The sequence below is a fragment of the Crassostrea angulata genome, chromosome 9 (genome assembly GCF_025612915.1).
Source record: "Crassostrea angulata isolate pt1a10 chromosome 9, ASM2561291v2, whole genome shotgun sequence".
Classification (NCBI taxonomy): Eukaryota; Metazoa; Mollusca; class Bivalvia; order Ostreida; family Ostreidae; genus Magallana; species Magallana angulata.
In genome coordinates, this window is record NC_069119.1 from 37,439,698 (window position 1) to 37,462,783 (window position 23,086).

The 23,086-nt window shown below is 34.4% G+C and overlaps 2 protein-coding genes across 2 annotated transcripts in view; one reads left to right on the plus strand and one right to left on the minus strand.

Moving 5' to 3' along the window:
* LOC128163636 (uncharacterized) overlaps positions 1–16,486 on the minus strand; it is a 163,388-nt gene extending 146,902 nt beyond the window's left edge. Inside the window, exons 1-5 of the mRNA XM_052827265.1 lie at positions 16,387–16,486; positions 12,663–12,728; positions 5,635–5,698; positions 1,610–3,322; positions 209–1,115 (exon numbers count right to left, since the gene is read on the minus strand). Coding sequence (XP_052683225.1) covers positions 209–1,115; positions 1,610–3,290 — 2,588 coding nt within the window. The 5' untranslated portion in view covers positions 3,291–3,322; positions 5,635–5,698; positions 12,663–12,728; positions 16,387–16,486. The remainder of the gene's footprint in view (positions 1–208; positions 1,116–1,609; positions 3,323–5,634; positions 5,699–12,662; positions 12,729–16,386) is intronic.
* Positions 16,487–20,075: 3,589 nt separating this feature from the next.
* LOC128163638 (tripartite motif-containing protein 3-like) lies at positions 20,076–22,769 on the plus strand. Its single transcript, XM_052827266.1, has 2 exons — positions 20,076–20,348; positions 20,954–22,769. The coding sequence occupies exon 2, from the start codon at positions 20,987–20,989 to the stop codon at positions 22,655–22,657; it is 1,671 nt and encodes a 556-aa protein (XP_052683226.1). The 5' UTR covers positions 20,076–20,348; positions 20,954–20,986; the 3' UTR covers positions 22,658–22,769.
* Positions 22,770–23,086: the final 317 nt, after the last annotated feature.

Consider the following 23,086-nt stretch of genomic DNA (forward strand, 5'->3'; position numbering starts at 1 on the left):
CAAACAATGAATCCCAATGACTGGTAGATACAGCTAAACCTGTAACAATGAGTTGTTTATATTGACAAACAATTACACAGATAAACATGTCTTACATGTATCTTATTGACTGATAATTAACACTGTGTGTCTTAGTTATCTATATCTAATTAATGTGAATGATAATGACTCAGACTTACCTGTCAGAGCGTCCTGTCCGGTGATATACCTGTAGACACACACCTTGTTGTTGTACCATGATCGTGATCCGACCCAGAGACGGTGAGTGTTGACATCATAACTCAGGCCCTGTGGTTCACCCATCTCTTGTGATTTTGTCAGTAGATGTGACAGGAACTGACCATCCTCGTCCAACATCTGTACTGTGCTGGTCCATTCATCACACACCAGGATGTGTGACAGTGCGTCAGTACAGATTCCATGTGGCTGTAGTACTGATCCTGATGGATGTCCTGTGTAGGAGAAACGATGTCTTCCTTCACGCTCTGTCACCACTACAGCACCAGACACATAGTCATATTCAGACACCACGACATCCCCATTGTTGTTCTCTGTTATATAGTTAGGTTCACTATACAGTTCCCGTCCTGTGTTGTCGTTCTGTATGGTTTGTGTGAGTTGTCCACTCTGGTTGTACCGGGTTACCTTGCCTGTGTCTGTATGTCTATAACACATCCCGACCAGTAGATCCCCAGTGGACGGGGACCAGTACACACACTGTGGTTTCCATGGAGAGTCTGTTGTCTCTATAAATGTGGTGGTTGTTTTCATATCCTTTGACAGTTTGTTGATGTTATAATTCCTATCTATATAAATCAGTTCACTCTCACTGTTCACTGTGTGTAATCCTGTATCATAACAAGATGAATCCTCCACACGATGTAGAGGGACACCTGTTGTGTCTGTCAACATGAGATTGTTACTATAATCACTGACCCAGACCCGGTCTGATGTCACACAGGAAATGTGAAAACAACGATCAACACCTGTCAGTGTGAGAGATTGATGTAACTCGGGGGGAGACATCAGTTTCAGCAGACACTGGTTTCCTTGCTGTGGTTTTTCTGTCCCTGGGGTTGGGATTCCACTCAGTGACTCCATCACACGACTTTGATCTACACACATCAAACATAGAGTTCTAACCCTGTATTGTTACATGAAGTAGATGAAGTTAATTAAATACTCTGATCAAAGTAATTATCAAACTCATACTCAAAAAGTATTTCTTATGTAGTTTATTACTCAAACTTATTTAAATAAGAAGATGCAAACATTATCATGGTTATAAAATTAAAATACTTTAAATGAATTTCTCTTGTATATCTTGAATTCATAACCATGAAAATGTTTGCATCTTCTTATTTAAATAAGTTTGAGTAATAAACTACATATGGTAACATGTACATACATGTAATAATGAATAACAATTACATGGATATATAACTAATATATGAATTATAATCACAATGAAATAAATATCAACTGAATTAACAATTTAATATGACTTGTGTGATATAACAAAAATAACTAAGGTATACTTAGATCTCATTGAAACCTGTATGATAGCTAACACATACATACTACATTGATGATAATGACTCAGACTTACCTGTCAGAGCGTCCTGTCTGGTGATATACCTGTAGACACACACCTTGTTGTTGTCCCGGAGGCCGAGAAAGTCCCCTGATCCGACCCAGAGACGGTGAGTGTTGACATCATAACTCAGGCTCCATGGTTCACGCATCTCTTGTGATTTTGTCAGTAGATGGGACAGGAACTCACCGTCCTTGTCCAACATCTGTACTGTGTCGGTTGTATCATCACACACCAGGATGTGTGACAGCGCGTCAGTACAGATTCCACGTGGACTTAGTCTTGATCCTGATGGAGGTCCTGTGTAGGAGAAACGATGTCTTCCTCCACGCTCTGTCACCACTACAGCACCAGACAAACCAATACAGTCAGACACCACGACATCCCCATTGTTGTTCTCTGTTATATAGCTAGGGTAACTATACAGTCCCCGTCCTGTGTTGTCGTTCTGTATGGTTTGTGTTAGTTGTCCGCTCTGGTTGTACCGGGTTACCTTGCCTGTCTCTGTATGATGTATATAACACATCCCGACCAGTAGATCCCCAGTGGACGGGGACCAGTACACACACTGTGGTCTCCATGTAGAGTCTGTTGTCTCTATAAATGTGGTGGTTGTTTTCATATCCTTTGACAGTTTGTTGATGTTATAATTCCTATTTATATAAATCAGTTCACTCTCACTGTTCACTGTGTGGAATCCTGTATTATAACCACTCCATGAATCCTCCACACGATGTAGAGGGACTCCTGTTGTGTCTGTCAAGATGAGATTGTATCTATCATCACTGACCCAGACCCGGTCTGAAGTCACACAGGAAATGTGATAACAACAACGGACACCTGTCAGTGTGAGAAATTGATGGAGCTCAGGAACAGACGTCAGTTTCAGCAGACACTGGTTTCCTACGCGTCGGTTTCCTCTCTCTGTTATTTGGATTGCACTCAGTGACTCCATCACATCCTCCTTGTTGAGTGACTCAGTCATGGAGAGCTGGCTGGTGTGGAGTGTAGGATGTATCTGGGGGAGGGCTGTCTTTATGGAGGAGAGGAATTGTAGTGCACTGAATATAAATTCTGGCTGTACATATCTGAGTTCATATTCCTGTAGGCTGACAATATGTCTGATCATTTCTTTCTGCTGTTTTAAACATCTGTGTTTGAAATCAAAGTCACAGAACACATTACACATGAAATCGTTTTTCATATAGTCAATGAGATGCTTCAGTGTCTGGGCCTTTGTTAACATTTCTGATTGATAGAGGGAGAATTCTGTGCGACAGGTTTTGAAATCAGTTTTGATTCGTGGCAGGAGAACAGGTCTGTAAAAGAGAGCCTCACTTCTGATGGTGTGAATGGTTCCTCTGTGTTGTTGTCGCTTTGTTTTATAGGCTGTTCTAACATCTGTCTTCTTGTGTTTTCTATGTTTTTGGCAATTATTACAGGCAGGAACTTGACAAGGTTCACAGTACTTTGTATAAACTTTGCTAGGATGTCTCACACAGATCTCTTGTGTTGGGATGTAGTTGATTTTATCACGGTGTGACACAACATCATGGTCTATTGTTTGGAGATCTTTTACATGGTTCTCTTTACACTGGGGACACAGATCACATGGACACAATACACAATAGTACTCTGTGTCCCCCGGACACTTAGAACACTGATGTACTTTACATGGAGTGTTTGCTGTTTCCATTGTGTAGAGGGACTAGGTCTCAAAATCACAACCTGTTTAATTAAAAATAAAGTGTTTTAAATGAAGTCAACCACATTCTTTCCACATATCAATATCAAATTTTATATGAAATGTTTTCATTTAAAACATGTTTCTTTAATGTAATAATATATCATTCCTACAAAGATAATATTGATTCATATAAATAATGATTCATCAATATAGCTCTGGTTACAAAAACACTCAACTTGTTAAAGAAATTGCCCAAAATATGATTGACATAGAGAGAAGGAGAAAGAGAGAGAGAGAGAATTCTCTCTCACTCTCTCTCTCTCTCTCTGAGACCTTCTCTGCTTAACATGTAATCTTGTTTTCTCTTTTTATCTCTCTATCTATCCTTTTCTCACCCTCTAGAACATTTTCCAGACAGAATTATCTCTCTCTCTCTCTCAGGCTTAACATGTACTCTTGTTTCTCTCTCTCTCTCTCTCTCTCTCTCTCTCTCTCTATATATTTCAGACTTTTATTGCTTAGCTTATTTCTCATTCCTTAATTCATTCTATATCCCTTCTCAATATTTTCTGCTTTCATATGTGCTTGCTTTCTCTGAAAGAGAGAGAGAGAGAGAGAGAGAGAGAGAGAGAGAGAGAGAATTCTATCTCACTCTCTCTCTCTCTCTCTCTCTCTGAGACCTTCTCTGCTTAACATGTAATCTTGTTTTGTCTTTCTATCTCCCTATCTATCCTTTTCTTACTCTCTAGAACATTTTCCAGACAAGAATTCTCTTTCTCTGAGGTTTAACATGTACCTTTGATTCTTTTCTTTCAATCTCTCTCTCTCTCTCTCTCAGAATTTTCTTGCTTAGCTTGATCTCATGTTTCTAATTCCTTCTTTCATTCTTTATCCCTCTTTCTCAAAATTCCACTGCTTTTTACATGGTTGCTTTCTCTGAGAGAGAAAGAGAGTTTTATAGCTTAACTCTTTCTCTCTCTCTCTCTCTCTCTCTCTCTTTCTCTCTCTCTCTCTCTCTCTCTGACTTAACTTATATCCTTGTCTCCTACTTTCATTCGCTTTCTCTCTTTTTCTCTGTATATATCTCAGAATGTTCTTGCTTAGCTCATTTCTCATTCTTTCTTTCATTCTATACCCTTTTCTCAATATTTCTTTGCTTTCATACATGCTTGCTTGCTTTCTATGAGAGAGAGAGAGTTTCATTGCTAAACTTAATCTCTCTTTTAGTTTCTCTCCCTCTTTCTAACTTAACATAGATCCTTGCCTCCTTTCTTTCATTCTCTCTCACTCTCTCTCCTTCTCTCTCTGTATATATCTCAGACTTTTCTTGCTAAGCTTATTGCCCATTCCTTCTATATCCCTTTCTCTGCTTTCATACATGCCCACTTTCTCTGAAGAGAGAGAACAAATGGGAAAAGGGATTGAGTGACTGTTAAACATGTACCCACTCTCTATGACACTGGTCTCTCTCTCTCTCCTCTTCTCTGCTTAACTTCTGCCCTTGTCTCTCTTTTCTTTTAATCTCTCTCTCTCTCTTTCTCTCTCTCTCTCTCTCTCTCTCTCTCTCTCTCTCTCTCTCTCTCTCTCTCTCTCTCTCTCTCTCTCTCAATATTTACTCTCTTATACATGTACTGTTCTTCTCCTTACTCTCACCTAATTATCAAATATGTTCAAAAATAAGAACATCAATTATATTTGATGTCACTTGACAATGTGCTGATGACTAGCTTTTTCCCCCACCCTGGCTGAGTATTTGACAGTGAGCTATGACTGGCTTTCCCCCTTACCCTGGCTGAGTATTTGACTGTGGCCTACGACTGGCTTCCCCCCTTACCCTGGCTGAGTATTTGACTGTGGCCTATGAGTGGCTTCCCCCTTACCCTGGCTGAGTATTTGACTGTGGCCTATGAGTGGCTTCCCCCCTTACCCTGGCTGAGTATTTGACTGTGGCCTATTACTGGCTTTCCCCCTTACCCTGGCTGAGTATTTGACTGTCCCTTGGGAAAATAATTTGACAATATCCCAACCCTGACATTACCAGGAAATATACTTTTCCTTTGTTTGACAAAACAAGCCTTAAATAAGGATGAGGGCAATAGTTATTTTGTCAATACCTTGGTAAGAAATTGATGTTGACCTTGGCCTATCCTCTCGGACAACAGTTCCTACCCCAGGGCTAACACAATGACTACTGCCCTCATACTTACTTAAGAGCTGTATGCTATGATGTCTATGAATGACACACAACGACAGACGAGAAATTGCAATAGGTCTTCTGAGTGACCAAGAAACAAAAAGATTAGCTGCCTAATGATAAATTCATATATACATTAAAAATTCATGAATACTATACCACATATGTATTTTGTTTTTCTTGACTTCATCCACTGTATCTCTGTGTATCATACACTTAAAACCTATAAAGAGACCACACAATTCTACACACCAGTACATGTATAACAAAAAGTAATATTGTACAGCAAATTTCAATTAAAACATATAGGAAAGCAAAAGTACTGATATATATATATATATATATAGAGAGAGAGAGAGAGAGAGAGAGAGAGAGAGAGAGAGAGAGAGAGAGAGAGAGAGAGAGAGTAAATTACTAACACACTAATCTTTATCTAACTTGTGTGTTTGGAACTATTTTGTAATAATCAAGATTATTAATTACTCTGTGCATTTCCAGCTTCATTAAACATATTAAACATAAATTTAAGGATTTAAGAACAGAAAGATAAACTAGAGCAGAGCTCGTGGCAAAGCCACGAGTAGGTCTTCCGTTGTTGCTGCGAGTTGAAAATATATGTGATATGGTGTCAAACGATTATAATTACTAAACTTTCAGTTCTGCTTTTGTTATAAAAACGTGTTGTGATTGAAAGCCTGCATATAAAACGTGTTTTGAAAAAGAAAATAAGAAAATGTTTTAGGAAAACTATTTGTCGCATACAGTTTATGTAATCGTAACAAACATTATTTAAAAAATGAGATATTTAATGGCGAGTTAAATTTTCAGAGGGTAGCAAGCATTGTAATAAACAGTATGTACTCATGTGTCATGTCAGGAATTGTGGGTTTTTTTTTTTATTTTAAACCGAATCCGTTTACAAAACACGTAACCTTTTCTCTAAGATAACTTCTTTATTTAAATATTTGTAAATTTTTGAAGACAATGTGCAATTTAGAATTGTTGCGTGCTGACAAAATTTACAGACCCTGAAACGTACTACTACAACAAAAAAAAGCGTGCGACTTACGTGCGAAAAACGTTTCGTATTAACCGTTTAGCGTTTCGTGTGAATCGTGAAGCGTTTCGTGTAAACCGTTTAGCGTTTCGGACAAAGCGTGCAGAATTTCGGACAATGCGTTTAAATCGTTTCGAGCAAAGCGTGCGAGAACCATGTGAAACGTTTATCAGATTTCATTCGGAACTCTCTGACAATTTGTTTCAAAATGGAGCCCGTGTTTTACATTACATGTACTTTAAACTGTTTGTGATTGGCAAAACTCTCTTGTAGGTATTTTCATGAAAAAAAAATCTTGAAGAAATGATATACTTATCTTTTTACAAAATTGAATTTATTTTTAACAAACAAAAGAAAGGTATATGTATTAAAAGACGACTAGTTACAGAGTACATGTATATATAACGTTTTATACGATGTTTCAGTACTGATACAGTTTTACCGGTAACGAATAGTTGCCAGTATCGAATAATTTTTAGAAAAATTATTGGTGGAAGACAAAGTTGAGGTTTTAAAAAATTCTAGCTAGGTGATTATAACATAGAAATAAATATTATATCAGTGTTTGCCATTTGCACGATTATTTACCGAATTGTTTACAAATTAAAAATGTGCCCCAGATATGGGCTGCCGGATGTTCAAAGCAGAAAAAACGAAAGTGTGAAAACAATTAAGCCTAACTATGAAAATAAGTTTGTTATTGATCCCTATTTAGTGAATAATTAGTTAATATAATTCATTTAAAAAGATAATACATCATATCAAATAATAATGGAGCTTTGAATGAAATTACGACTTCAAATAGAACCACGTGTAGTTTTCCTAGTTACGGTTCATTGCGACAGAAGTATTATTTGGCTGCAAAAATTGATAGATATACGGGAAAAACAAAGGAAAATGGCAACTACTTTTCAATTACTACTATAAAGTGTTTGTATGAAAATTCAATATTATAAAGTAACGGAAATGAAAACTGTTCAAGTCCAGTTTCAATTTGACCGGAAAACGGTATGATAAAAATAACGATCATATAATTTGTTTAAATGACATATTCCCACAATTGTTTTTCCTTGTTCATTTATAAGTCCATTAACATGTACCTCTAGTATATTTTTGAAATTAATTCGCCTCAAAATATTCGGTCAGAAGTGATAAAGGGCGCTTAATTCGATACTGGGAAACGAATTCAAAACTAGGAAACTGGAGGGGGTGTTGAAATTACTGTCTCCGTAATTCATCCTTTATTTTTTCGGGTTTTATACAGTTTAGAAGGACAAAGAAACGCGATTTAAACAACAAATAAAAACATTTGGAATTCCGATAATAATAGTTGCATGCACGAGAAACCGCATACTGATTCGTTACCGGTAAAATGACTGTACAATATTAAAATTCGCTATACATAAAAAATATTAAATACAGTTAGCAAAATATGATTTCTGTTGGAACAAGCCTTAATCAACTTTAACTTACACGAGCATGTTTTGATAAGCATGTATCTTTTTTAATTTATTTACATCGATAACTCTTATTGAGACCACTCGCGACACACATAACCTCGGACATCGGGTGAGACCTGCACCTGGCTGAACCTGTCAATCAAACTCTGTGTATTTGTTTTCATTGGATGGTCAAGCGTCTCTTTTTTTGTCAATAGCCAATGGAAAAATTAATGACTTCAAGGTAATTGGAATCAGTATTTGATGAAGCACACAATTTAAATGATAGAAAATTTATTAATTATTTGAACAAAATTAAATTTAAACATAGAAAGAAAACATACTGATCATTTCTATGAATTGCGGGAAGTAAGTTCTTTGGAATCCCGATTACAGATATTTTTACAAGTAATTATTTTAATTACTTAAACCACTGTTAACGGAAAACAAGACGTAATAAACGCACAGGGATTTGCCTACAATGTACACAGTCATGCAATTAATTATTATGGGAATCTTTACGAATGGAACTTAATTCAAATAGATCATGATAATCTATATACACTGTACGCCGTTATACATGTAAGGAGCGCCGGTAATATATACGAAGATTGAGTCAAAAATTTAAATCATTTTTATTTCTTGTTCTTTTCAATACAATGTTAAATTACTTTGAAAAAAATCCGAAATAGTAATTACAACTTTCTTTTTTGTTTAATCATTTGAATTTTTTCTGAGGTACATGGATATGTACAGAACATATTTATTTACGCGAATGATACGACATAGGAAAAAAATTATCGGATGTTTGTATAACATTGTTTTCTAACGAATGTGACTAATTTAATTTTAAATATTTTTCAACATTATCAATGTAAATAATATCAGATTTATTTCCTGTTTGTATTTTTACATCGTATTCTCTGAAACCAATAAAAATACTAATGTTAGAAGAAAAATCAAATCCCGCCGAATACTGAAAAACCGATTTCAGTTTGTAATCATACGGATTTTTATTTTTGGTATTGACTATTGAGTTACGGTAACATTTTTTCTGGATGATTTTTTATTTATATTTTATGTAGTAAAAGCACCATTCCAACTGTTACTCAATTACATAACAATTGATGACCCGGGGCTATATATGTTCTGAGCTGTGTGCGCTGAAGCGACACAAGATTCTCGGTCGCACGTGGCGATTGAATTAACACAGACTGACCGAATAAACAAACGGTTGGGAAAGTGAAACAAAATGTTACACATAAGAAGAAGCCACCAAAAATGATTTTCGACAGATCTTGATATCGTTTCGCCAAAAAAAATAAAAAATACAGCGCGAGGTTCCTGTCAGCGGGGCGGGAGGAGGGGGCGGGGGGGGGGGGGGGGCAGCAATGAGTTCGCTTCCATAATGAAACGAACATGTAGAAAAACTACAGAAGTGATTAATATGTGACCGATAGAATCTAATCTAAAGTTGTTTAAAACTCATGTGAATATTCTTTTAAATAATCATCGAATGCCTCAACTCAGGACATTCTTTTATCGTGCTAGCACCTACCGCAAACATGGAACTTTGATTATAATTTGATTTGATTTTTAAACTACCTTGTACGCTATCGTATACACCAATGCTTAATCAACTGTACAAGTAAAATAAATTTATCTTTTCATCTTAAACCAATATAATAGTTGAAAACATAATAAAATATAGTTGTGTCCGTGCAAAATATGAAACATAAACGCGTCATAAGGTACATGTAGAAGAACACGAACCGACGGCGGATCACTTATCCACTCGCGCCGGATCTCCTCAGCCATGTGCGAGGGATGATCATCATTTAAAGGTTTAATATTTGAGGGGGGGGGGGGTGTTGATTTAAAACATTAATTGTACATTTTTTAAAGTACTTTACTTAAACAAACGAAACATTGTTTTATTCTAACGATTTTTCCGATTTGGAGTAATATCATTCATTAATATTCATTTACACTCAAATATTTAATTAAATATATATACAAGTAGGACAAACTTTTATAACATAAAATTAAAACAGTTCTTGTATATACGGCTATATTAACTCAAACACGTTCATATGCATGTAAGTGTAAGTCGCGGTGTGCGAATCTTGTGTATTAAATAACCGCTTACCGCTAGGTAATGCATCCGTGGCTGATCTCCTCGGCCGTGGGCGAAGAATAGATTACGTAAAGGTACAAAGCACAGAATCGCACAGCTCAGAACCAAGGAAGATTTGAAAAGTTTGCAGTATAATGACCTTACTCTATCAAATAGAAGTTATATATTTTAAACTTAAACCCCACAATTGATCTATGTCTATTATTGCTTTAGAGAATGACATTGCTTTTATTAATTAAATGAACTATTTCTTACTTGACATCCAATCGTTTAATCCACAAAAGATTTTGTGTAATCAAAACTAAAACAATTCTTGAGTTCGCGGCTACATAAACTCATATATGAGAGACGCAACTCTCGTGTATTAGATAACCGCTGACCGCTAGGTAGTCCAGCCGCGAGCATGGTAACCGATTTTCTCGGCCGCGGGCAAGGGAGAGCTTACGTAATGGTACACACACACATGCAGCTCTGATTCAAGGTAGATTTTAAATGCATGGAGTTAATAACTAAAATGTAATGCATAGAGTTTTTTAATTCCATATTTTGTGGTTTACTAGAAAAGAAAAAGAATGTTTTGTTTTACAATTGCCGTTTTTAATGATTGTGTACTACAAGAACTTAACAACAATAATTTTAACTCCTAAAGGAAAAGCGTATACTCCAACAACAACAAAAATTCTTATGAATTAATGCCTCCTGTATAAACCAGCATACTTTCTGCGGCAACTTTATGCCAGTTGTACGCACAAAGACTTTCGTTAACTTGTCAAATGAAAACATGTACATGTCAACATGTAAAGCTTTTTACACTCATACTACACAAATCACATACAAAATAACATTGTAACGACCTTTATGAGATCCCAACAAACAACTTTTCCAGCGACAGCCATATCAAAATCCTAACCGTTTTTGAGTTATTAAGCAAAATTTTTTAGGGGCCATTGGCCCTTAATTTAAGGGGCCAGCCCTTTTTTATTGGTGTCAAATGAAAGCCCTCTATATTTTGCACAACTTTTATTCTACATGTCTTAACAAAATATTTTTCGTTTAAAAGATATAAAGGAAAATATGTCTAAATTTTCGCACTTTTTTGAATCCTGTTTTTTGATCCCCTACCTTTTCCTAAATAAAAAACGTAATCTTAAAACAAAAACAGATGTGCACAACTACAATGTTTCTGTTATTCAAATTCGTTGGATTCCCATTCCCTGCTATCATAGTCTCAGAGCCTTTGTCTGGAAACAAAAGGCCCTAAAAATTTTTAAAAGGGGAATAACTCTTTAACGGAAGGGGAATTCGAAATTTTATGAATTGCTTAAGATAGTGTTTTGTAAAGTACATTAGCCCTGAAAATTTGAGCAAAAACCGTTCAGAAATAAGCAAGATATGAAGCCTCAAAGTTCGCGTCTAGGAAGAAAAAAAAAAAAAAGAAAAATAATTTTTCCCGCACAATAATAGAAAGGTCTTCCGTTGGAAACGGAAGACCTTAATAATATTGTACATTTATTAAAAACTTGGCTTGTTTAAAGTATAGGTGAAAAGGGGAACAACTCCTTTCATGTTAAAAATCAGTTATTCCCCTTTTCACTTTTCTTGATCAGTGAGACAGTGTTTAATTAAAAGCAGTAGTGTCCCAGAAACTTAGCTCAATCTGAGTCAATTAAGATTATTTTGTATTTAAACTGATAATCCATGATCAATTCATCAATTTATAATATTATTGAAAGAAAAGAGAGGGATCAGCTGATTAAAAAGTTAATAGATCTATACAATCAATATTACCACTTTTAAAGTAGTGTCAGAGAAGGTTACCTCTTATCTAAATCACAGTTTAAACATAATGTATACAAAGAAGAAGGTACAGTTTCTTTTAATATTTGCCCTAAAATTCTAAAGCGGTTTAAATCTCATGAAAATACACATATGCTATCTTGAACATGTATGCATGTATAAAATACCAAGTTATACACTTTTATCTTGATTCAAAAAATAATTATGACTTTAACATTTTGGCAAATTTCTAAGATTAAGTCAAAAATGATGAAAAATGGCCCAATTTCTCATAGTTTTTTGAAGAGGAAATTGTGTCTGCAGCTGTCGCCCACAACACAATTTATTGAATATATTTTATGTTTCATAACATGACAAAGTTATAATGTGAGTTTCATCGTGGGCGACAGCTGCGGACATAGTTTTCTATTCAAAAAACTACTGAGGAATTGGTGTCTTCTGTTCAGTTTTATGAAAATTACGAGAAAATGCACTGTTTGTGACGGCACAACTACCCTTGTGAAAGTCTTATCAGTAAACTATTTATAGATTCTTAGTTTATGAATATTATTGTGTAGATAAATGTTACATTTCCATTTTTGTGATATTCTTAAAAATTACTCTAAAACAGGGCAACATATGACTGAAACTGTACCTAGTTCTTTATATCAATCAATTCATCCAACTTATACCATTGTTGGGAAAATAATGAGAGATCTAATAGCTGAATAAATTACTGTTGTATCATAATTAAATAAATTTAATGTTCATACTATACCACAGTTATTAATGTTTTTTTCCAAAACTGGATCAGTTAGTTCTACCTTGAATGAGGATAAAACACCTAAAAAGTAAACAATATATCATAATATATATGTCACAAACATTAATGCCGGTACATGGTTTGCTTTATACATGTTCAAATTAGTGTTAACTATATGTAACCTATCGAAAAAACATCAGCCTATCTATGAAAATTCTATCATTTTTTATTAATTGAAAACTTTAACTAACAAATCATTTTCTCAACTCCTACATTCTTGGTTTAAAGTTCTTGTATCACATTGTTTTTTTAGGTCAGCACAGATTAAATGTTTGTGTTTCTGATAAAACTGGAAACGTATTTAAAACAATACATGCAATAATGCTGTAAATGTTACGAAATCAACTTAATCTTACAATGTGCAAACAAATAGTGAGTCACATTATTACAAAGTGGTATTTCTTCTCTTTAAACCATCTCTTTAGGCGACAAATTATGCTATACATCTGTTTTTCAACATTAAACATACATTGATAAAATAGCATGCTAGAAAGATTAAAATGATTTTTGGTTTTTTTTTATACGACACAATTACTTATTCATTCATTTGTATGCTAATTTTTCTTAAACTGTAAAACAATTCTTTATACCTCGATCTTTAAATTATAAGAAAAATAAATCAAAACAATATTTTTCCAGGTTTTTTTTCAATTATAAATTTTCTACTTTTTTAAACCACATAAAGCGAGCTATCTCATAATTTAAAGCCAGAATGTAGAAGTTGAAAAAATGATTTGACAGTGGGTTAGTGTTGATTCATTTATGATATATGCATGCATAAATGTTTAAAATGTAGAAATAAAACGTCTGTTACAGGGACGTATATACCGGTATATACTAACGGGATAGGCAGCTCTCACAGGTCTTGCCGAAATCATGCGGTACGTGATTTTGTAGGTCATTTTTAACTTTTATGATGTTACCTGATATATCGATATAAAACCTTTAAAAAACTATCTTGAAATTATCTTGAAATTATTCCATAATTGTTATTTGTACTTTATAACCCTTATTTGATCATATTAACGACAGAGTTCTTAAAACCAAGAGACCCGTTTTTGTCCCATTTTGGAGATAACGTAAAAATCGATGTTTATTTTCTTAATATCTACATTAATTCACTACATACGATTAAAAATGTCTGAAAAAGCTATCCTTTTGAACAAGTTTTTAAGAAAATGAAAAATCTAATAAAAAATGACAAAATTTTAAAAAGCTTGTCAAGGCTCGTGTGATAGTTTGGGAAGTAGACATGGATAATGTCATCTTCGCTAGCCAAGGGTTTTCGGTCCACTTTGCTCCCCATAAACCCTTGGGTTTATGGGGAGCTGAGTGAGTGGACCGAAAACCCTTGGCTAGCGAAGATGGGGTAATGTAGAAGTTGCCTATCCCGTTAGTATATACGTCCCCGGTCTGTTAAGAAAATTCAGGGAAACTTGAGTCGAAGCATGGGTCAAAGCATAGACCGTCTTCAGTTCCGACAATTACACGTTAATATGAGGGCTTGCAAAGAGAAGTGGATGTAGGTGTAGCAGTCTCATATTTTATGATTTAATTACAAGTACATGTATATTACATATGCATCATTTCATTTTGATATTTTCCCGATTTTTTGAATGCATATATATTGGATTCTATAATTATTTTATTGATCTTAAAATACATTAGTGTGCATTCATTCATGACAACTTAATTTGTAGAAAGGTCCAGAGTTGCCTTTAGGGCAGTAATTATATTTTGGTCAAAGTTAAGTTGTGTCTCTTAATCTCATTGGTGTTTTAGTTTGTTTCTTGTTTGTCTATTGGTTGGTCGATTTCCCTCCAAAAGTTCTTTGGGTTTTAGCTTACAAGAGTTGTCAAGAGTTTGAAGAGAGCGGGCTGTAATAAAGGTGTACAGACGTTTTTGACAAATTACATCTCTTCTTGGTAAATTGATCTAATATTACTAATATTAATATCATTTATAATATTTCTACTAAATGTCAAATCAGTATTTAATCATATTTATAATTCTTTTGCAATTTTCTCTGATTGAATGAATAGTGAGAGAGAGACTTTTGAAATAATATTAAGTTAAAGTTAAAATAGTTATAACAACTGAAGTCTCCTTAGATGTGTTTTAAAATTAATTAAAACTACTTTTATGATGGTGTAATAAATGTATAATTAATTACAGAATGCACATATACCTTGCAATTGAGTCGCATTGAACTTGGTTCAACTTGTACATGGGGCCTATTCCCATAGAATGGTATGTGTATGTTCATATGCTTAGAATATCATTAATGTATTATATGCATTACATAATTATAGCAATGGTTTTATAACTGCAATGTAAATGCATGTAAATTGATATAAAGGAGATACTATGTAAATTGTAGTTTACTTATATGGGTTATCTCCCTTTATAAAGTTAAATTACTTCAATATATTGATTGTACATCAATACGTAATTACTTGAAGTTTATGTGTTTTATGTCGTATATTCATACTTGTTATTTAAGGAATGAATTCAATATTTATTTGTTTTATACGATATAAAATGGTTTGGGCAGTTTACGCTTTATAAACCGCGAAGCGGTTTATAAAAAAGCGTAAACTGTTTCAATTTTTTTACTCTTCATTGTAAATAAAAACGGTCAATTGACCTTTAAAATGACGTACATTTGTACAAAATTCAAATGTAACGTCAGGCGTATTGATACGTTTTTGACGTTAGTCTTAGGGTGCTTTCCATTAACGTTGCCTCGCCGGCAACGTTATCGGGAAACGGTGACGTAAATGGAACGGTTGGCAACGTCACAATGCTCGAACGAGGACGATTGCAGCTTAAAACTGATACTTATCTTAAATTTTGATCCAGAAAGTTTGGCTATTTGCAGTTTTAATGTATTTCAATGTAGTAGGACAAATGTTAGTTTTAGAAATACTGGTTTTGTAGAACAAGAAAACCTCAACGCCATATTGTTTCCTAATCGGCAACGGTATATTGCGTTGCCAGTATCGCTCGCCGGCGACACGCGTTCCAGCAATCGGCAACAAAGGCAACACCGGCAAATCCGGCGATGCCGGTTAAATGGAAAGCACCCTTACTATGACGTAGGCAACATTCTTTATACGATATAAAATAATTTTTTAGCCAATCAGAAAGCGTGTTACAACCAGAATTAAATTATATTGTTTTTACAGGGTCAAATCTATCTATTTATATAACTGGTGATGATAATAAAAGCCCGTTATTCGAACCCTAACAGGAGTGTTGATTTTTTCTTTACATCAACGGATAAACCTGTTACATAGGCTATGCCTGTCAATTTCTCAGAAGAGAATACCTTAACTCATTTCATTTGGCGATTCGTCCCAAACCCTCCCAAAACGAAAGTAGATTTTACAAGAAAAAGGAAATAGATGATTTATCTACGTCCTCTCGATTTCTGAATTTCAGTAGTTCGCGAAGTCATTATAGGGTGGTATCATTTTATAAGTTTATATGTTCAGTTTGCACATGCAATGGCTAACTACACTCCTCTTTTATAGTCAACTACTTTGTTTTGTAGCCCGGTAACGATAATTCCACAAATTTCGAGGCCAAAATAAAGCGATCACTTTAAATGAAGTATACTGATATGTAAATAAAATAAATACCAAGAAAAAAACGGAGAAACACAGAAAACTCTTACATTATCTTGAATCAGACGATCTGCTAGTCTGGTAGACTGGTCCTCTGTCTCTATCGTACGAAAGATCGCGCATATCAGACAGGCATTGCCAGTCTACTAGTCTGGTAACATCGCGCATATCACACAAGCATTGCCAGTCTACTAGTCTGGTACCCGCCCCCGCTCCTGCGTTTTCACTTCGTTTTAGGGTCAGGTAAAGGCCGACGCCAGGGTGCGTCGATTTGCCCAAATGGACCAAAATGGAACGTAAAATGACCCAAATGGACCCAAATTAAGCCAAATGGAGCCCAAATGGAAACAAAAAGACCCGCATGAAAACAAAAGGAAATTAAATGGCATAATTTAAGAATTTATTCAATAATTTCCATTATATGATGAAGAATAAATAGATATGAATTCTAAAACAACAATTTTCTTGTGTTGTTAATGAATTTCTTTTGATATATGAATTTATATATATATACATCGAATTCATCAATCATTTTCAAGAACTAAGTCTTGTCAGCAGCAATGATTTGTGCTGAGGTCCAAACACTGTTTCACTTTCGGTTTGTCTGAGTAACTGCATAGGAGAGTTGATTAAAATCAACTCCCAAAAATGTATACACACGTGGTTAGTTAAAGTAAGGACACAACCATATAGACGAAATAGTTTAAAGACGAATTTAATCGGGGCTTTTTTACGCAAACGCGTTTGTATGTTTGATGCGAAACTATTTATGACTTTTTTTATATTTGATTTTGATGTTTTTCAGGCTTTAAAAACGAAGTTAAAAAACGTGTAATTTTCTATCAATTTATTCTGATAAAAAAAATGCATTAAATTATACACATACATATGCAGTTTCTACATGAAATTCAAATGGCACGGAGAAAATAAAGTAGAACATGATAAATGACAAAGCTTGGAGAAAAAAGTGTTGTAAATTACAAACAATTTTTTTTCAAAAGTGTTTTTTCATCACTGTTTTTTTTTTCAACTTTGCGAAATCGTTAGGGTTGCAAATGCATTGTAGCATTCCCAATTGATTTTGATGATCATCGATGTCTACCAGTAAGCCTTTAAAAACGAATTTTTGTGAGAGCCCTACTGAAATTTTAAGAATCCATGCATAAAAACGAGACCCATATTCCTCTCAGAACGGGTATGAAACAAAAAGAAAGAATATTGTCTCCCATACATCCATCAACATCTAAAGGAAAAGGACGCATTGTGGCAACGCACTTTGAAAAAATATAATTACGCACTTTGAAAAAAAAAATTCAAATTTTTAAATTTTTGACAAAATCAACGCACTTTGATTTTTTTTTCAAAGTGCGTTAAATTTTGGACCAAGTTAACCCACTTTGAAAAAAAAATTCAAAGTGCGTTATGAAGGTACATCAACATTTTTTAGTATCGACACTCTTAACGCACTTTGAACAAATATTTTATCACAAATTCTGGAACTGAATTTCTAATTTTTTTTATTTTATGATGATTTGTTAACACTCGTGAATCTCACTTAACGTTTTTAGAACGATGATGGGGGTGGGGGTTAACCAAAGATACAGGTCAAATACAAGTGCATCATCTAATTGATTACAGGATAAGGGTCACCCACCCCTCATTTGTCCTTCCAAAACATATGATATTCAGCAACTTTGGGTAAACATTTAAGTTTGGAAAAAGAAATATGCTCTGTATAAGTACAAGCAGTGTTATTGAAAAAAACGTGCTGGTCGAACAATAATTTCTCCGTTGGTATGTTAAAGAATCTATGTGTTTCAACAGTTACTGTAACCCTCTTTTCGTATTCTAATCAAATTAATCACTTCAATAAAAGGATATTAACATTAACGAACATTAAATTATTATAAAATTAAAAACAAGCATAAGGATGTGGGTTAATTTTCTCGCACTGGTCTTCTAAAAGATCATATTGTTTTTGAAAAACATAACTAAGGTATTCTTTTTCCACATCATATTTGTAATAAGTTAGTTGAAATTTATTGTACATTGATCTCTATTATTCATATATATAAATCATATTCGTTCGGGCATATCCCAACATACTAGATAAAAGGTAAATTTGCTGCATACTCAAAAAAGGAAAATGCAATTGCTAGGCGATGAAGTTTATGTCATATTGGATAACTCAAACCTCCCGAATTTTTTTTTTCTGCGATAATTATTGTCTTATGGGAAAAGAAAAAAATTCTCATCTAGAAACTGTTTATCAATTCAAGTTTCCTGAGAATGCATTAAGTTCTTTTTTGTGAAATATATCACATTAAGCTAAACAAGGTTAAAACAATAATTTATTTTACGTGTCTATAAAACTATCAACTATTTTCACTAAACCATGAACATTTTTTTTTCAAAGTGCGTTAATATCGACGATATCAACGCACTTTGAAAAAAAAAATATTTTTTTCAAAGTGCGTTGACTTAGTCCCAAAATTAACGCACTTTGAAAATTTCTTTCAAAGTGCGTAATTTTTCAAAGTGCGTTGTAACAACGCATTCAGTAAAGAGGCACGAACGACAAATCAAAAAAAAGGTTTTTGTCAGAAATCAATTCAGCTCAAATCACTGCTATCGGCAATAGACTCCGTTTAAGAAACCACTCTCAAGAACGAAGCTCAAAGTTTGCATCTGGAATACAACGTTTACGTTGATGTGGGAAAAAACAACCATTGCGTGGATATACGACAGTACTTTTTCCATTTGGTCAGAAATTGTTGTTTTATGTTTTCTTTGAAACTTTTCAATTAAAAAAACTCATTATATTTAAAATAATGATTGAAATTATTAAAAAAAAGTCTTGAATTATGCCATTCAATTTCCATTTGTTTCCATTTGGGTTCATTTGGGTCATTTTAAGTTCCATTTGGTCCAATTGGGAAAATCGACGCACCGCTCGCAGACTGTACAATACAAGATCAAGAAAGATAATCCTTGGTTCCACTACAATATAACTGTTGATATATAATCATTTTGAGATACCTTTTTAATCATAACAATATAATTCAAATAATTATTTTCGATATTGGAAAATAAAGTACCTTAGTTGTCTTCTAAATACAGATGTATATAAGTTAGTTTTTGTTCGCTTATACTTGTACAGTATGTGGTTCATTTTCCATGCATCAAATTTTGAATTACTTTTTGATTTCTAAAATAAATCGATGTTTGGACTGAAAAATTTTTTAAGGTCATATGAAATTCTAAGTAACAATTATAATTATTTGAAAATACATATTTTATTTTTAAAACATAAAAATCTTTTTTTGCTCGGAAATTATAATTTTTATGTTTAATTTTTCAATTTATTCTTTTGGCTTTAAATATCTATTAGGATGGCCTCAACGTGGCAAGAGCTAGACAACGTTATACTACTTATAACGGCTAACAATCCAAGAAATAGATTCGAAAAAAAAAATTAAATCATGTATTTAAATCATGAAAATAATTGATAAGACTACATTATCAAATTCGTTTTCCATTTGGTCAGACATTGTTGTTTTATTTGAAATTTTTACATTAAAAAAACTCATTATATTTAAAATAATGATTGAAATTATTAAATAAAATCTTCAATTATGCCATTCAATTTCCATTTGTTTCCATTTGGGTAATTTTACGTTCTATTTGGGTCCATTTGGGTAAATCGACGCACCGCGGAAAAACACCGAGAATGTACTTTAAAAAACACCGGATGTTATACAGAATTTTATACAAATGGAGTCGCTTCTCATTAAAATAAGTATCGACTAGACAGTCTTGTATGTCGCTTCTGTGTTATATTTTAGTGTGTATCGTTTACTTTAATGAAGTATAGCTCACATCTCAACAGATTGTAAAATGTGTTCTATTTCAAGTTTTACAAAAAAGGGGGTTGTCATGGACGCCTAGGTAATACATTCGAGGTGTTTTTTTCCGAGCTTGCAGGAAAGGCCCGAGAAGTTGCGATTGAAAGGTTTGTTCTCATAGTTTTTTGTATCATTAACTGAAGTTTATGTGGAAAGGACAAGTCTTATTAATTGTTATTAAATGTACGTTTAAAACAACTGAAATTATCCGTAATATCGCCAATATTCTTGACCTTATTGGTTTTGGTTATAATTTAATAAAAGCGCGCAATTGATATAATTTACGTTTTCCCGGGGGGAGGGGTTGGGGGTTCCTAGGCATATTTATTGAAATTTTATTCTGTAAATTGAAGAAATTTTAATTTCCCAGAAGGAAAATGGTGTATAAAGGACACCAAACCTACATCAAGATCTGCGCATTTAATAAACATTTGATAAGATGATTAATCTTTGTTGGATCTTTTGAGAGACTATTAATATTCTTCCAAACAGGATATTTCTGGAAAACTTGCTTCAATATAAATGGATGTTAGATTTTGATCATTTTTTTAAATAGGAAGCAATAGATTTTGCATAATGTTTTTTCGTAATAGAAACAGGCCAAGACCTATATGTGTGACTAATCTAAACCTAAATGTATTTATCGCTTCAACTAGTGAATTTTTTTGTGTTGACTCAATTCATTCAGGTGTTCATTTTTTTTAAATTGCAGAACTTTCTTAGAAACGCTTCCGGGTGACTGATTATGGCCACACGAACTTGGGCCCAGGATGTGCTACGGTGTGGTTTATGTGAGACCCCGGGCCCCCCTATGTACTGTGACATTTGTCACATACATCTGTGTAAAGCCTGTGTGGGGGAACATCTCTCAGATTTATCAAAAGAACACAAAGTTGTGCCATTTGAAAAGCGTGGATCTACTGCAAAATGTCCAAAACACCCTTCAAACATAAGTGTACTTTACTGTGAACAATGTGACATTCCTATCTGTGTGCAGTGTGCTTCTTCTAAAGAACACAAAGGTCATGAATTTGTTGACATTGCCAAATCACTAGAACTTCAAAAGAAAGTCTTAGAGAAAGATTTACAAGAATTAGAAAAATCAATTTATCCTAAATATCAAGAAATAGCCGTTAGCTTCCCAGTTCAGAGAGCTGATCTGTCTCAAAACTCTAGGAAAATAACAACAGCTTTTGACAAACATGGAGAAGACTTGCACAGAGAAATAGACATTACTATCCAGAAACTGAAATCAGATCTTGGTGAAATGGACTCCAAACACCTGGCTGTCCTAGATAAACAAGAGGATGAAATCAAACGCACCATTTCTGAAATCACCAAGAGCATTGCTGAACTAAAGATACTACTAAACTCCAATGATGTAAGTGTTGTTTCTGCCTATATATCCAGGAATGATAAATTCAAAAGATTGCCTCCAAAACTCACAGTGTCCTTACCAAGTTTTACCCCTCAGAAGATAAACAAAGAACAGCTTTATCAACAGTTTGGTTCTCTGTCTGCGTTATCTATCAAAACAGAAGAACAATGCTACACTATGGAATCCCCCGGTGCTGAGTCTTCTCTTCCGAACAGACCGCTCATTGATGTACCACGGACAATTATGGAAATCAGCACCGAGTTTAAGGGATACCCTAATGGAAAAAACCCAATAACTAGTGTGACCTGTCTGAGTGATGAAGATATATGGACTGGTGGTAATGATCATATTATAAGACTCTATAATCTCTTGGGAAAACCATTGAAGTCAATCCAAACCAAGTCAGGGAACGGTCCACAGGACATAGCAGTGACAAGGAGTGGGGATCTAGTTTATACTGATTACTTTGATGGAACTGTAAACATAGTGAAGAATACACAGATACAGCCAGTGATCAGACTACAGGGTTGGAACCCTCGCGGTGTCTGTAGTACCTCCTCTGGTGACCTCTTGGTTGTCATGAACACTGATGATAAACAATCAAAAGTTGTGCGTTACTCTGGCTCCACAGAGAAACTATGTATTCAATTCAATGACAATGGACGGCCTCTCTATTCATCTGGTTATTACATCAGTGAAAACAGGAACCTAGATATCTGTGTGTCAGACTTAAAAGCCCGTGCAGTAGTGGTGGTCAACCAGGCCGGAAAACTCCGGTTTACCTACACTGGTCCTCCCTCTACTACCAAGGAATCATTTGGTCCAGGCGGCATCACAACAGACAGCCAGGGTCGGATCCTGACAGCAGACTTTCACAACCACCGTATCCACATCCTGGATCAGGACGGACAGTTCCTCCGCTACATTGACAACTTTCGCTTACAGGGTCCATATGCTTTATGTGTGGACACCAGAGACAACCTCTTTGTGGGTGAGATAGCAACGGGAAACGTGAAACAAATCCAATATTGCATGTAAACAAACTTTAAATAATATGTAATGAAATACATGTACATCTTTAAACAGTGACAAAGTGACTATGTGTGTGAATAAGTGTATATATCTTATACATGTTATACCAACACTACTGACTGTCTGACTATTAACCTGTAATAAATGTTAATAAACTCTTTTTCAGTTATTTAAACAATAAAATGCTGTCTTTGTTTATATTTAACTAATACTGCATATTGATTATTGAGTATGAAAAATTCACTTAATTACTGTTAATGTACAAAAGTACGTTAGCTAAAAGAAACGTCTCTTGTGAGACTTTTAGTCTGACATCATCATGAATATTTCGTGCAGTCCGTTATTATTTTTCTTGGGTTGCTGTAGGCTTCGACCAATCGATAAACAGGGCGTGTCGATTTCTGTCCTGTCAGTTTCTTGTCAATTTCAACTGCT

Coding starts and splice junctions, on each gene's coding strand:
- LOC128163638 (XM_052827266.1), top strand. CDS start 20,987: ATGGCCACACGAACTTGGGCCCAGGATGTGCTACGGTGTGGTTTATGT.